The following is a 14,422-nucleotide window of genomic DNA, read 5'->3' as shown; positions in this document are numbered from 1 at the left end:
GCTGCTCAGAGATGGCGACAGTGATCAATGCCCCAACAATCGACGAACGTTTTGGGGGTTTTGTTTATGTCTTACAGTATTTTTCTGGAAAAAGATCTTATTTTAAATGGAAGGTAGCAGTGCCGAGAGTTTTTTAGAAGGTGATTCAGGTGGAAACTCCGTTTCCATTTCAAATGCAATAACAGCGGCACAACTGGCACGAATGGACAAAAACAGGCATCGTGCATTACTGATCAAACAAGCACGGCAGAAAGCCCAGCCTTATCCTTCTGAGTAAGTATCTTTTAAGTAAGTTCGGCACATGCAAATTAGTAAATGGAAGTAGTAAATTTGGCTTTCATTACAGTTTATCTAAAGTCGCTGAGAAAAGCGTAATTCGAGTCCATGGAAGTAAATTCATCGACACTGGGGGAGGATTCCTTTTGGAAGAGAAAGACCTGGACGAATCTGAAGAGCCTGTATGAATTATTTGAGTTGGAAATTAATGCTCAGAATAAATTCTTATTTATATTAATTGCAATGGTTTTCAGGTAAAAGTAACAAGTCAACCACCACCCATAATAGAACCAGATAGGCCAAGTTGTATTGAATGTGAGGAGGAATTCTATGATTCGTTCCTCTTCCAGAATTTCGAATATGCTGTATGTGATAAGTGTAGGTGTGTATCATTCTAGTTCTTAGTGGAGCATGGTCAGGTCTATAATAATATTTTGCTCAGATCGTGAAATGACATATCTTTTGAAGATTTGACTTTGTGCCTTAGTTAATCACTTTTCTAACTTTTATTTAAAGTAACACCGTCAGTGCGGAAATTTAAGCACTGATTTAAAAAGTATGACTGTGCTTCAAAAACTTAAACTTGCACTTTTAAACCATAGAAAAATGTTCGTCTTACTATATGATTATGGTTGATTTTGCGTTCTAACTTTATTAAATTAGGGACAATGAAGACAAGCACTGCCTTATTACAAAAACTGAGGCAAAAAATGTTTACTTGTTGAAAGATTGTGATTTTGATAAACGTGAACCAGTTTTAAAATTCATATTGAGGAAGAATCCTCATAATTCCAATTGGGGAGACATGAAGCTTTACTTGCAATTCCAGGTATTGTACTCTTAAATGATGTACTAAAATTCATAAATATTGATCATTAGTTCATTAATCATCGACTTGGAATATTATTATTGGCGATTTGGCAAAATGAATTATTTGCATATAATGTGAATTATGATTGACTTAATTTTTATTAAGAATTTTAATAATTCTTTTAATGTCACATGCATGTATTTACAATGAATAGGTTGAACAAAGAGCACTGGAAGTTTGGGAATCTGAAGAGAAATTAGAAGAAGAAAGAGAGAGGCGGCAAGAAGCAAAAGATAAGTCAAAGATAAAAAAGTACAACAAACAGATTAAAGGTTGGTTTTTATATATCTTTTTCATTTTCTTTGCCATTTAAGTAATGCATTCTGATTCCAGTAATAATTATTGGCTAGGGGAAATTGTTATCTAGTCCACATTCGTTGTTGAAAAGTTATTGAATGCTAAATAAAGGACCTTTTCATTTGACATATTATTTAATGAAATTCTTTTGGATGTAGTCTGCATTCTGTTGAAATACATATATTTTCATAACTATCAGTTGACTAGAGTAGGATAAGTATTTCTTAGGAAATATTAACATTTTAGGTCTACACAAATTATTTAAGTTAAGTACTCATATCCTTCCCATTAATGGTATTAAACACTTAACTGTCTCCACCAGTCACTTCAAATCTCATGCCAGCTCTGGCATAAATGTATTAGAATAACCTGACAGTTTTCAATGGCCTGGATTGAGCCCCATTTACTTATGAGGAGCAAAAGGTAAATAATTGCTGGGTAATTTGGTTTGCCATTGTTGGTACAGAATACCACTCATATTAATTAGTTTTCTGGTAGTATGTTATTCATGGGCAGTTTATCCTAGCTTGTACACGCAGGTAGTAAATAAGCCCACTTGGGGAGAAAACACCCTCGACGTTTTTCTTGTCTGACCTCCAAACCCTATTATTACTATAGATGTCTTTCCGGGAATAAATGATCACGCAGCAATGTGTGTTTATATGTATTGGTATAGATTAACAAAAGGAGGTATGGGGGATGAAAAGAAAATTTGGCAATATACCCAGGCAGATAGGGAATTTTTAAGGGTGAGTTTCTGGGATGGGCAGGTAGTCGAGTGACCGTTGAGAAATTATGGGATACGTTCAGAGAAGTAATTCTTGCAGGGCAAATAAAGTATGTTCCCATAAAAAAAACTTGAAATAGAACACGGATCCAGATTACTACAGCAATACCATAAAATAGCGGTAAGAAAGGCACACAGATTAAAGAATGAAAGTAAAGAAATGTCACAGCATTACTTTACCTTCATCCGGAACCCAAATAGGAAAAGAAGAAGGCAAAGGAAAAATTTCTTATTAATGCTAAATCGAAAGACAATGTGATGAAATTCTATAGATACATGAGAATGAGGAAAGATAACAGGGAACGCGTGAACATATTAAAAACTTAGGAAAATGGCATTATAACAGACACTGTAGCAAATATTTTCAACTCCTGCTTTACGGATTTTTTGCAGGGAATGGAAAACAAAAAGGAATATAAGGCTTTCTTTAGAAGCTCAGGAACGACAGAGAACTTCATCAGGGTAACAGCACCAAATAGCTCACTTCCGTTGACAAACAGAATTGTCGTGGAGGAGTATTTTGTTAAAAAAACAAGGAAGATGATGAAAAATAAGTCAGTGGGACCGGATAATATATCAATTGACATTCTAAAACTGGGTGATACCGCAATAGCTTTATACCCGAGTCATCAATTCAAAGTAACTTTCAATAATGATGCCTTGTCCAAAGATTGGAAAAAAGCAAATATTACACCAATTTTCCAGAAAGGGGATAAAACAATAGCCAACAATTATAGACTGGTGACATAACCTCAGTTGTTTGCAAAATAATGGAAAAAAGAATCGCTGACTACATTTAGAAATGGTGGACAAGAGATAAATGGCTATTCAAACACCAACATGGGTTTAGAACGGAATACTTGTGTGAAACGCAGCTTTTGAGATTTAGCCAATATATCTGTGGCACAATAGATGAAGGAAAAGATGTTGATGCAGTAATCATTGATTTTTCAGTAGCTTTCGACTGAGTGCCTCACAATAAATTATTGTTAAAGTTGGTATCGTTACCATTAGATTTGAGGGTAAAACAGTGGACAAAAAAGTTTTTTACTGACAGAATTCAAAAAGTAAAATTAGGGGATGCATTTTCAAAGGAGGCAAATTTTATAGCAGGAGTTCCACAAGGCAGTGTTCTAGGGCCATTACTCTTCCTAATTTATCTAAACAATCTACCCAACATTTTACATTCCAAAATAAGACTCTTTGCTGATGACTGCATTATATACAGACTGGTAGAGCATGTAAATGACCACGTAATATTACAAAATGACATTGATTGCCTTGGTGACTGGGTTACAAATAATAATATGGGCATTAATGTTATTAAGAGTGAGCATATAATTTTTGAAATGAAAAGAATGCAGAAAAGGACATTTACACCCTCTTTGGAGAAAGAATCCCATGTTGCAGTCATTGTAAATATTTAGGCATTTACTTAACAAGGGATCTTGGGTGAGGAGTTCAAGTAGATAATATGACATGGAAGGCATTTAAAGTACTTCATTGGGTAATGAGAAATTTAAAAGGAAGTAGCGTAGCCACAGAAGAAAAGGCATATAAGGTACTGGTTAGCCCTATCCTAGAATGCTCGTCCATAGTATGGGATCCATATGAGGTGGGACTTATTAAAAAGATAGAAAAAGTTCAAAGAAAGGCAGCAAGATATGTACTCGGAAGGTACAGAAGAGCAGAGTGTCACAGAAATGTTGGATATACTGAAATGGGAGAATTTGAAAAATTGAAGAAAAAGGAGTAGGTTAGGCGCAATGGATAGAATTGTTAAAAATGACAAAGCTTGGGAAGATTTATGGAAAGAGATAGAAAAACGAAACTTCAAGGGAAAAATCGCCCACAGTTTTAAAATTAAAATTGGAATGCAAAAACAAATAAGGAAAAATGCTCTTTTATAAACAGAACTATTGTTGATTGGAACCAGCAGCCTGGAGGGTTGTTTGAGCCCTTTCCATCCAATTTTAGGAGCTTTAAGAAGAAGTGTAAAGCAGCCACTGGGTGATAAACTTCATTCATACTATTTTACTTTTTAAATATTGTTTGTATGTGATGTGGACGGCATTTTGTGTGTGATGTGGAAGTTTTTTGTATTTGATGTGTAAGTGTCATTGTATGTAAGAATATTTTGTCTCCTATCAGTTTTTCTTGTGCGTGTATGTATGTATGTATGCTCATTGTAAGACTGATCATTGATCACGCTTGACTGCTGCCACCAGGACAATTACTTAAGTGCAACGATAAATTCTAAAATATAATAAATAAATAAAATGCTTCTCAAAAATGACATATTTTATGAGTTTCCTGGAGGCTGTTTTAGTTATTCCAGAGATTCTTAATATATAACGGCCAGGATGAAAATCAATACAAAATGATTCAGTTCAAGAAATTGGTGCTTATATTGGGGAGGGTAAAAAGATAACTTGCATTCAGCTGCCAAGGTCCTAAGAATCATAAGAGGTCACCAAGGCCATATTTAACTTTTTAATTGGTTTTGAGGTAACTACACCTCGTTAGTATTTTTGTCTGTAAAATTTGTAACTAATAGAAAATTATAAGAATAAGAGTTTGTCTTCTTTCAAAAACTGCAAGTCTCATATAAGGGCCAGAGGAAGGTGAGATAATCCTTGCTTTCAAAGGCAAGAGTAGGGTCCTTGCTAGTTTTGACACCTTTTTGCATAGCCACAAGCAATCTGTTATTCAAAAGGAATATTCTAAGTCCTTTGAAAACCACTAAGTTTTGAAATTTGCCTTAGCATGAAAAAGAAGAAATAAATTGTCTACAAGGAAAGAGATTGATAAATATAAATTTTATATATATATATATATATATATATATATATATATATATAAATAATATATTGCCAATAAAAGTTCATTTTAAAGAATTGCATGAGTCCTTGAGATGTATCCAAAGCACATTAGCCAAAAATGAATTTATAATTCTTTAATCTTTTTGTCAAAGTCACCTCTTCATTTTTGGCTAATGTGCTTTGGATACATCTCAAGGACTCGCAATTCTTTAAAATGAACATTTATTGACGATAGTAATTTTTCACACACAATTCCTTTTGAATCATCCCTATATATTTATATGACAGAAATAGGAATTTAGGAATCTTCAGCCAAGAACACAGGGCAAATAGAGGCCAATTTGTCTGTTTCTATGGCTTTTCAACATGGTCAACAGTCTTATGACTAATATATTATGTTTAGGCATTTAAATACTGAATGAGTATTTATTAGATGAATAGGCATACTAGTATGTATCCTAGATTTTTATAAGTCAGCCTATTAAAACATTTTCTGAGTTTCATCATGTTGGCACTAATGTGTATGAAAAGTGGTTTAAATTATGGCTTTTTTGCAGCCTTAAGGATGAATGTCAGGAGCAGTCTTTATAATAAAACATCCTCCAATCATCAGCATGAGTTTGGCCCTGAGAAGTACAATGAAGAAGAAGATAACTACACAAAGAAATGTAAAACTTGTAGTTTTGAAGAAACTTATGAGAAAATGTGAAGATTTTTTTATCTCTTATGAGTGAATGATGCACTTTCTCTAATTATATGTATGTAGTATGTGTTTAACTCCAAAGAATTAGCTCAAAGGGAGAACTCAGACATGAAAAGTGACACACACTGAATTAACTCCAAAATATGATTGTCTCAACTTTTTATAATTGTTCCAACTTTTTGTTATAGTTTATGAATTTAAGGTCAAATTTTTTAGATTTTATTAACTGAAGATATTATTATTTACTCTAAATTATCAGACTTAACATTAGCATGAAACTTTATAGGGAATGTATTTTTCAATTAAATTGCTTTTATAGATGTGAAAATTTGTATTTATTGTTATGTTTATATAAATATGTTAAATATATCTGATAAATTTGAGAATAAACTCCTTTTTATACAAAATATGTGAGTCACTTATCAGCTTACTGTTTCAATTATTTTGCTCCTCAATTATGTTCCTATTTTAACATGGGTTATGCTGAAAAGCATTTGGGATGGGTTTACAGGGACTATAAAAATCCTTCAGTTGAAGTCTGTTCCCTCAGGAATAAAATAGAGATTTCAACTTAATGAGTAAAACATTTTTATACATCACATTGAATTTCAAATCTTTGTTCTTGTGCAACGTCTCATGTTTAATTAATTTAGATAGTACTTGCCTATGCCAATGAAATGTAAGAAAAGCATTAATATAATGACAAGATTCATCCTCTCAAAACTACATGTAGTTATCCTGACTATTATCTTGCTGGAATACAATTTTTGTCCGCCTAAACTATACACTCCTTTACTGACCATTTTGGCAACTTATTCTCATAGCATCCCTTCAATATATGCACAAATGTTTCTAGCAACCACTGCAGCAAAAATGCTCTATTTAATTTCTATATACTATTTCCATTAACTTTTATTTAATTTTTATTTATTTAAATTGGGATTTCTGCATCTAGACTGGAAACTTGTGTTCAATGCAAGTATATTTGATCTCATTGAACTGAATTTTATGGAGTAACAATGCTTGTCTATCACTGTAACATGCAGAATGATGATTTATTTTATCGAAACTAAAATATCTCATAAGATCAGGACATTTGAACTTAATATGCCTCCAGAAATCATTTAATCAGGGGAAGCCAAAATTGAACTAATAGTCATTTCTTTTATTAAAATTATTGATAAGCTCTGGTAAACATTGAAGGAATCTATATACTTTCTTGAATTTCCATGGCCATTTTTCATTATATTAAAAATGAACAGGTACTAAAAGCTAAATTTTAGAAGCTAATATCAGCTTTTAGAGATACAGGGGAAGAGTGAAAGAGATCAATGTATGAGATGGAATCTTGCTCACTGCCAGAAAACAGCTAGAGGAAATATAGAAGAAGAATGACGTGCTCAAAATATTTGCTATGTAATTACAGTAGGATGGAGTAAAGTATGGAAGAATATCTGGACAAAAACCAATTCAGCTTTGAACAAAGGGGGTGAACAGGACCAGACATGCTATATAATTCTCTGTGTTCCTTGAATATGGCGAAGAGCTTGCATTTTGTTTCCTTAGTACATGTCTTAGGCACAGTGTCTGTCTGACTTGTAAAATGCTTGCCTTTTGGATTTGTAGGTATCATTTTTTTGCATTGAAAAAATTTGGTTTCAGTTCATTTTCCCAAAGAAGAAGAAAGAAGACGTGTGAGTTATTGGCTTTGGATAAGAAGTTAGGTTATGTTCTGGAGCCTTCTAAGTTTCTTATTATTGGCTATAGGAATTGGCCTAAATTCACAGAGAAGAAGAAGATTGAACTGTTGCAACATTGGGAGAGCTTTGGTGAAAGGAAGATAATTTTTTGTAAGAAATTTAAGATATATTTGTGGACAATATTTTATTTCTTGAGGGTTCAGTTGATTAATGTTTTAACCTAGGAAGATCTCCTATGTGTATGTTTTTAATTTATTTGAAAAATATTCTGTTTTAGGAGAAATGAGATTGGAATAGTTGTAAATTGTATTGAAAAATGAAAAGAGGAGTTCAACTTCAAAAATATTTCAAGGTACAAGGGTACATGGGGTTATAGTTTTTAAAAAAATTCTAGATTGAGACATGATTCAAGAATCATGAAGTTCACCAGATAAATAGAGCAAAATTCATGCCACACAGTGTCACAATATACCTTACCAATAGCACTTAATGTACATACTCCACGTACCTATGTCTCTTCGAAAGTTTGAACAACTTGGGTCAGCCCTTCTGGATTGATCCTAAGCATCTAACCTATTCAATACCCCTTTCATAGCTATTGTCATCTAAAAACCTCATTTCCTAATGCTCTCAATTCACTATTTCCTCCCTCCATTCCCTATCTCACAGATCACTCCCTAGTTTGATGAACATAGCCTTGCCACTGAAATGACATTTTGGCACTTATTTTATTTCATTAAGTCGGGAACTAATTGGATTCAACACTTATTATTGCCATACTTAACCCTTCCAGAACTGAAATTTTTCCGTTTTTTCTTCTCCTCTCCTCTATTGTTTTCCATCCCCACCTTCTGCCATCTGCTAATATGTGACGGTGAAATACCATATACTTGAACTTGATGTAATAAATTGAAAATAATCATAATAACAATTAATGATTGGAAATGTTTATCTTTTTTTAATTACAAAACAATTCCACCACTTCAGACCAGATATTGTATAATATGTCTACAAGTTCTTAAATTCAACAAATGACCACTACTTAAGGATAGCAGAATCAACATTCAACCAGTAACTATATTTAAGTGGCTTTCCTTTGTCTGTCTTTTTTCTTTTATCTTCGTTTGTCTACATTAATAAATACCAGACTAAAATGTTGAACAATGATAGACATATAACTTGAAGATTATTACTTTTAAGACCAAAATAATAGTTTTTGCAAGAAAAAAGGTCAACATAAAACCAGGCAGGCAAGAAATGGAAGAAGTAATAGAATTTTATTACCTGGGAAGGAAAATCACTATAAATGGATGAAACAAAAAAGATATAGTACGTAGAATAGCAAAGCAGATATGGTGATGGTGGCAAAATCAATGGGCTTATCATGAAACATCCCCAAAGAATAGCTTGCTGGCCTTGCTATGTCATATATCTACAGGGATATCTAGCTTGATATCAAAACAGTTATCAATAGATCTGCAATGATCAACACAAGAGGTCTATATTTTGTTCTTAAAATAACTTTAAACTATCACTAATTATGCTAGAATTTTGAAAACTATTGGTGTTATCTACTCTTTTCTTAAACTGTAATCCCCAATATCAAAAGACTAGAGCCACTCCTTTATTTCAACATAGTGTTATTATTTGGCAGTCTACCATTTAAGTTAAGTTTTGGATGTGCACAAACTGAACACGCCTACATTTCTTAGCCTTGCCTAAAAAGACTCAACCTTTCATCCCTCACTACAACAAACTGTCCTTTAATTCCACATTCATCTCCCTTCATTTCACCCTTCATACATCCCTTCAGTCCATCCATTCACATTCCTAACTTTCACTAATTCCTATCTTGCTTGTCCTACATCCTATAAATGCTACCTTAAGCAGTCTAAGAAGTAACTATCAACACAAGCAAGGAAAATTCATTAAAACATATGAGTTTGATATTGAGGAATAGACAATGGCAGCAAAAAGGTAGGCTAAATAGAATATAGTCAGATAGCAATGGAAATCAGTAGCTTTAGGAAAATTAATCAATATGGTGAATTACTAAAGAAGTCTTGTGAAGTGGTAATTGAATAAAGTTTATGGAAAAGAGAGAGGGAGGGATGAAAAGGACAATACATAATTAAGGACATAATAGGACATTATTATGGCACAGAAACTTGATTATTGAAACAAGATGATAAGCATAGATTGGAGGATTTTTAAATGTGGAGAAGGATGGAATTGGTGATATGGATGGAAAGAAAATGAATGAGAAAGTGTTAGGCTTGGTGGGAGAGTAAAAGGAATTATCAGGAGATATACAAAAGAGGCAGGATAGATGGATTCAGGGTGTTTTGAGAGGATATGGGATACTGAAGACTTGATTAGAGAGAATTTTTGGCAAGCAAGGAAGGGATAGGAATAGAAAAGGCAAGTTGGATCAAATGAAGGAAGGAAAGAAGTATGTAGAGTTGAAGAGTGTTATTATTTAATTACTGCTGTTATATTTTGCTTATTATATTTTGTGGTATCAGTTTGTGTTTTTTAAGGGGAAGCATTGCTTGGTCTGTGTCCATCCAAAACTTACCTTAAATGATACAAAATAATATATTTTTCTATATTATTTTTACAAAAAGAATACATAAGAACTACGATTGAATAAAGAGGATAGAATACCATCATAATATAAGAAAATATGTGAGTGATACATGTATAGAAATGTAGATGGTATCTGAAAAAGGAACAGAATAGAAAACTACAGAAAATCGGCAACAATTTGATTCTGGTGACAACGGATCATTAAAAACTCTTGTATTAAAAAAATTATGAATTTTTTTCTGGGAGATAAAATAGAACTGACTAATTCACTGAAAGTGATTGGTAGTTTTGGGCATAATTTTATGAGAAATCGATTCATATCAGAATGAAGATCTATAATTTAGTAATTTCAGAGCAATTTTAGATACAGCCCAAGTTTCGATGTTTAACTAATCTGAAGATGATATTGCACATTAAAACTCAGGTCTTGTTTATACAAAATACTGTGGATTTATAAAGTTATAGTTTTTCATTCTAATTGATGGTGATTTGATTTCAGGAAGGGGATTGATCACGGTGATATATTTCTTTTGATATTGTTATCTCCATTTAAGTTCAATAAAATACATGATTCAATATCAGTTTTTCATTTTTCCCAGTAATAGCATTTTATTTTCAATGCACCTGCATCTTTTTCAAGGTAAATTAAAGCAAATATCTCATTAGGACTCCACCAAACAATTAGTTAAAGGTTGGTTTGATTGATGAGGCCAGCTAATGCTAAATTTAATGGGATATGATATGCACACATCAGGGTAGGGGCCAGTCCCTTTCCCTGTGCTGCCTGTGATTTCCTGGGAAGGTCATGTACCCAAAAAATCAGTTTGGGTGACGCAGAGGGGGCTTAGAGACATAACCTAGATTGGAACCCAGGCTCTCTAGTCAGTAACCTAATGTCCACCTAACCACTAAAATGCCCAGTTACCTCAAGGGTACCTATATATAGTCCATTGCATATTGAATTTGAAAAAGGGGATTTATAGTGATAAATGATTGCAGCTGAGTTACTCATATGACATAGATGATGGGCAGTTGGGAAGTTGACATGAAAAAAAGATCAGGTGGCAGAGTTTAGGAGTTAGTAGCAAAATGGTATAATGGGTTGAGGGAATGGGATATAAAAATTTTATGCTGAATATCTGAACTTTGTTCTAAAGAGAGATCCTAAAAGAGAGTTTACATTTTTTCAGGACAAGAAATGTTTTACATAACATTGCATTTTATTTCACATCCTATCAAACATTAAAAAAAAACAAAATCAGTCCAATGATTTTGTACTTATTTTGGGGCGATTTAATTTTCTGAATACATGTAATATGTAAACTACGCTCAGTCTAAAATAAAGTCACAGCCAAGCTATAGTTATACACAGCTACTTTTACTGTCCTGTTGTATGAAAAATTGTGCCAATCCTATGATCTGCAATGCTAACATCAGGAATACTGCAACAATGAACTTCAGACCAGCACTTTGCAGTATTTGACGGCTGCACCCATTTCAAAGGCAAATTAGATGGACCACCATTTCTTTCCTGCTGAAATATTGCACCAGATTTAATATTTCATAGAAACTGTTGGAGAAGTTGCAAAATGCAGTGCATGGAAAAGTGCTGATCATGTTCACTAGGACAGCATTCTTGGAATGAGCTCATGGTGATGGAATGCCTGAACAGTGTTAATTGATACACTACATTTTCAGTTCAAGATGAAAATTGAAATTGAAAAATTATTTTTACAAATTTCATCTGAATAGAAAGTAAGGATATTTTATAATATTTCTTCAAGGTTTTGTGCATGATCATCTATGCAAAAGACAATTTTTCACTAAAACTCATATCCTCACATCTATTATGGTAATCACTGCAGAATAATGATTTAGCTACATTAATTAATGTGTACAGTAACATCTCATATTTTACTCTGTCAATTTTAAACAGTTTGAGAAACTGAAAATGAGTATACCTTGTGTAATTTGTTCATTAATAAACCTATGTATCTTTAAACTATTTCTGTAGCTAACCTTCGATTGACATTCTGTCAGTACATCAAATATTGCCCAGAAGGTCTCTTGTTTTATCAATGAAATTTTTTTTCCATACATAGGGAAAAATTATATCAATGATTTATACTCTCCTAAAATAGGAGTCTCATATCAATTATAAAACAATAGTGATATTATATTTTACCCAAAATCATTCAGCTGAAGCTTGGTTAAATAGGAAAGGGTAAAGCTCACCATACACTAAACACTATATGGAATAAAAATTGGCCCATTGACAGAATAATAATAATAGACTTAGTTTCCTTCCCTATACTGCCAGTGGTTTCCCAGGAAAATCATGTGCCAAAAAAAATCACACTGCTAAGTTTAAGCTGAAGGTGTAAAGGGGTATAAGTCAGACGTGAACCTAGTCCCTTTGGACGGTAGCCCATCTCTCTACCACACCCCCTCCATTTGTATATATGCATAAATTCATAATCTGGAATAAGTCAATGTAACTGTGGCCAAGTGTCTTAGTTCCAAGATCAAAACTGTTGTTATAGCTTTCTTCATTAAAGTGTCTTATTCATTGATTTATCATCAGTAGTTCTTCAAATCTTAAGGTTGATATATTGCAGCCCTCCATCTTTCTCTAATCATTGTTAATTCTCTTAACCCCTGATAGCTTTTTTGTTTCACATCCTTCTTAGTTTATCCTGTGCACTTGTCTCTTGGCCTTCCTTGAAAGATCTTCCTTGCTTCTATGCTCCTAACTTATCTTTTCTAATCTCAAGGTACATACAATCCACCTACTTCCTCTTTACCTTAGAGTTCTCCTAATAGTCATCTCCTCCTCTGCTCTTCTATATATTTCCTTGTTCCTCACTTTGCCTGTCCAGTTAATCTTCATCATTCTCCCCCTAATCATGTTTCTAAAGCTTCTATTCTTCTCCAGTCCACTTATCCATTGTTCCATGTCTCTGATCTGTACAAAGCCATGCTCCATAAAAATATTTTGATGGACTGATTCCATATTTACAACCTCAAGTTCTTTGAACACATTATTTGTACCTTCCTCATGAAAGCCTCCTTAGCATGAGCTTTACTTTGCTTAAGGTTGGTTGAACTTCTTCCATCACATGTTATACCGCTGACAAGATAGATGAAGGATTTCACTTGATGCATTGTGATATTCACCTTCAGCCTCTCTCTTCCATGCACCATGATATTACTTTTCTCCTTTTTGGTGCTGAGCTAATATTATATTAAGTACTTAGTCCATAGTATTCAGATTTATTTGCAGGTCCTCTCCCATGTCTGCAACTATTGTGATGTATTATATATTAAAACTAGAGCATGCGAATTTCTTCACCATTCAACTTGACTCCTTTGATGCCCAAATCTTGTGCTTCTTTATTGCCTCTACAAGATATTTGATGAATAGTACTTGCAAGAGATTGCATTCTTATCAACTTCCTTCATTTATTTTATTTTCTATGTTCCTTCCATTTTTCATTAGCATAGTTTGTTATCTGGTTCCTGTAGAGGTGATGGACTATTCTTCTATCATATTAGTGCATTTCAAGCACCTCCAGTACCTAGAACATCCTGTTCCATTCGAAGCTATGAAAGGCATTCTCCAAGTCCACAAATTCCACATACGAGGGTCATCCGGAAAGTAGTACCCGTTCGTGCCGCATGAAGTGCTGACGACGCGAGTAGCCGCTGGACGAGGTCAGATAGCTTCAGTGGCTTGTCTGCCTTCTCTGAGCCAAGTTGCGTGACGCTAGCATTGCCTGTGTTGTTTCTGTGATTGTTTACAATGTTTAAAAAAATTGAGAACGCCGCCAGTTGTGAAGTGAGGGCAGTGATTAAATTCCTCAATGCAAGAAACGTTCGCCCATGTGATATTCATCGCCAATTAAAGGAGGTGTATGGAGACAATGTAATGGACGAGTCGTCTGTTCGGCGGTGGTGTCGCAACTTCAACATGGGGAGGGGGAACACACACGACGATGAGCGTTCGGAGAGACCGTCTGTCATTACAGACCAACTGGTGAGCTCAGTTGACGAATTCGTGAGGAACGATCGGCGCGTCACAATTGATGACATCTGTGAGCATTTTCCCAATGTTTCTCGAACAATTGTTCATGAAATTGTTAAACACCATCTGCATTATGCAAAAATTTGTGCAAGATGGGTCCCTCGCGTATCTCAATGAGCTGGCGGCGAAGGACTATGCAGCAGGAATACAGAAACTTGTCACACGTTATGACAAATGCCTTAATTTGCTTGGAGATTATGTTGAGAAGTAGTTTAAAGTATCCTCTTTCAAATAAAATTTTTTATGTTTGTTAATATTTACTTTTGTCTTTTTATTTCACGAACGGGTACTAC

The 14,422-nt window shown here is 33.9% G+C and overlaps 1 protein-coding gene across 1 annotated transcript; it reads left to right on the top strand.

The window, feature by feature from the left end:
- Nucleotides 1-46: 46 nt before the first annotated feature.
- On the top strand, nt 47-6,074 carry Xpac (DNA repair protein complementing XP-A cells homolog Xpac). The gene is made up of 6 exons (XM_071582940.1): nt 47-273; nt 347-458; nt 531-658; nt 940-1,105; nt 1,302-1,419; nt 5,611-6,074. Exons 1-6 carry the CDS (start codon nt 107-109, stop codon nt 5,760-5,762), a joined length of 843 nt encoding a protein of 280 aa, XP_071439041.1. The 5' UTR covers nt 47-106; the 3' UTR covers nt 5,763-6,074.
- The last annotated feature ends 8,348 nt before the right edge of the window (nt 6,075-14,422 follow it).

This window comes from Hetaerina americana, unplaced genomic scaffold, assembly GCF_022747635.1.
Source record: "Hetaerina americana unplaced genomic scaffold, ioHetAmer1.1.p SCAF_1, whole genome shotgun sequence".
NCBI lineage: Eukaryota > Metazoa > Arthropoda > Insecta > Odonata > Calopterygidae > Hetaerina > Hetaerina americana.
This window is presented reverse-complemented; position numbering and strand designations above follow the sequence as displayed.

What these genes read in the sequence shown, in the direction of transcription:
- Xpac (XM_071582940.1), top strand. Translation starts at nt 107, where the DNA reads ATGGAAGGTAGCAGTGCCGAGAGTTTTTTAGAAGGTGATTCAGGTGGA. An exon ending in GCCCAGCCTTATCCTTCTGA is followed by an intron (nt 274 to 346) that starts GTAAGTATCTTT and finishes CTTTCATTACAG; the next exon opens with TTTATCTAAAGTCGCTGAGA. An exon ending in GCTGTATGTGATAAGTGTAG is followed by an intron (nt 659 to 939) that starts GTGTGTATCATT and finishes TTATTAAATTAG; the next exon opens with GGACAATGAAGACAAGCACT.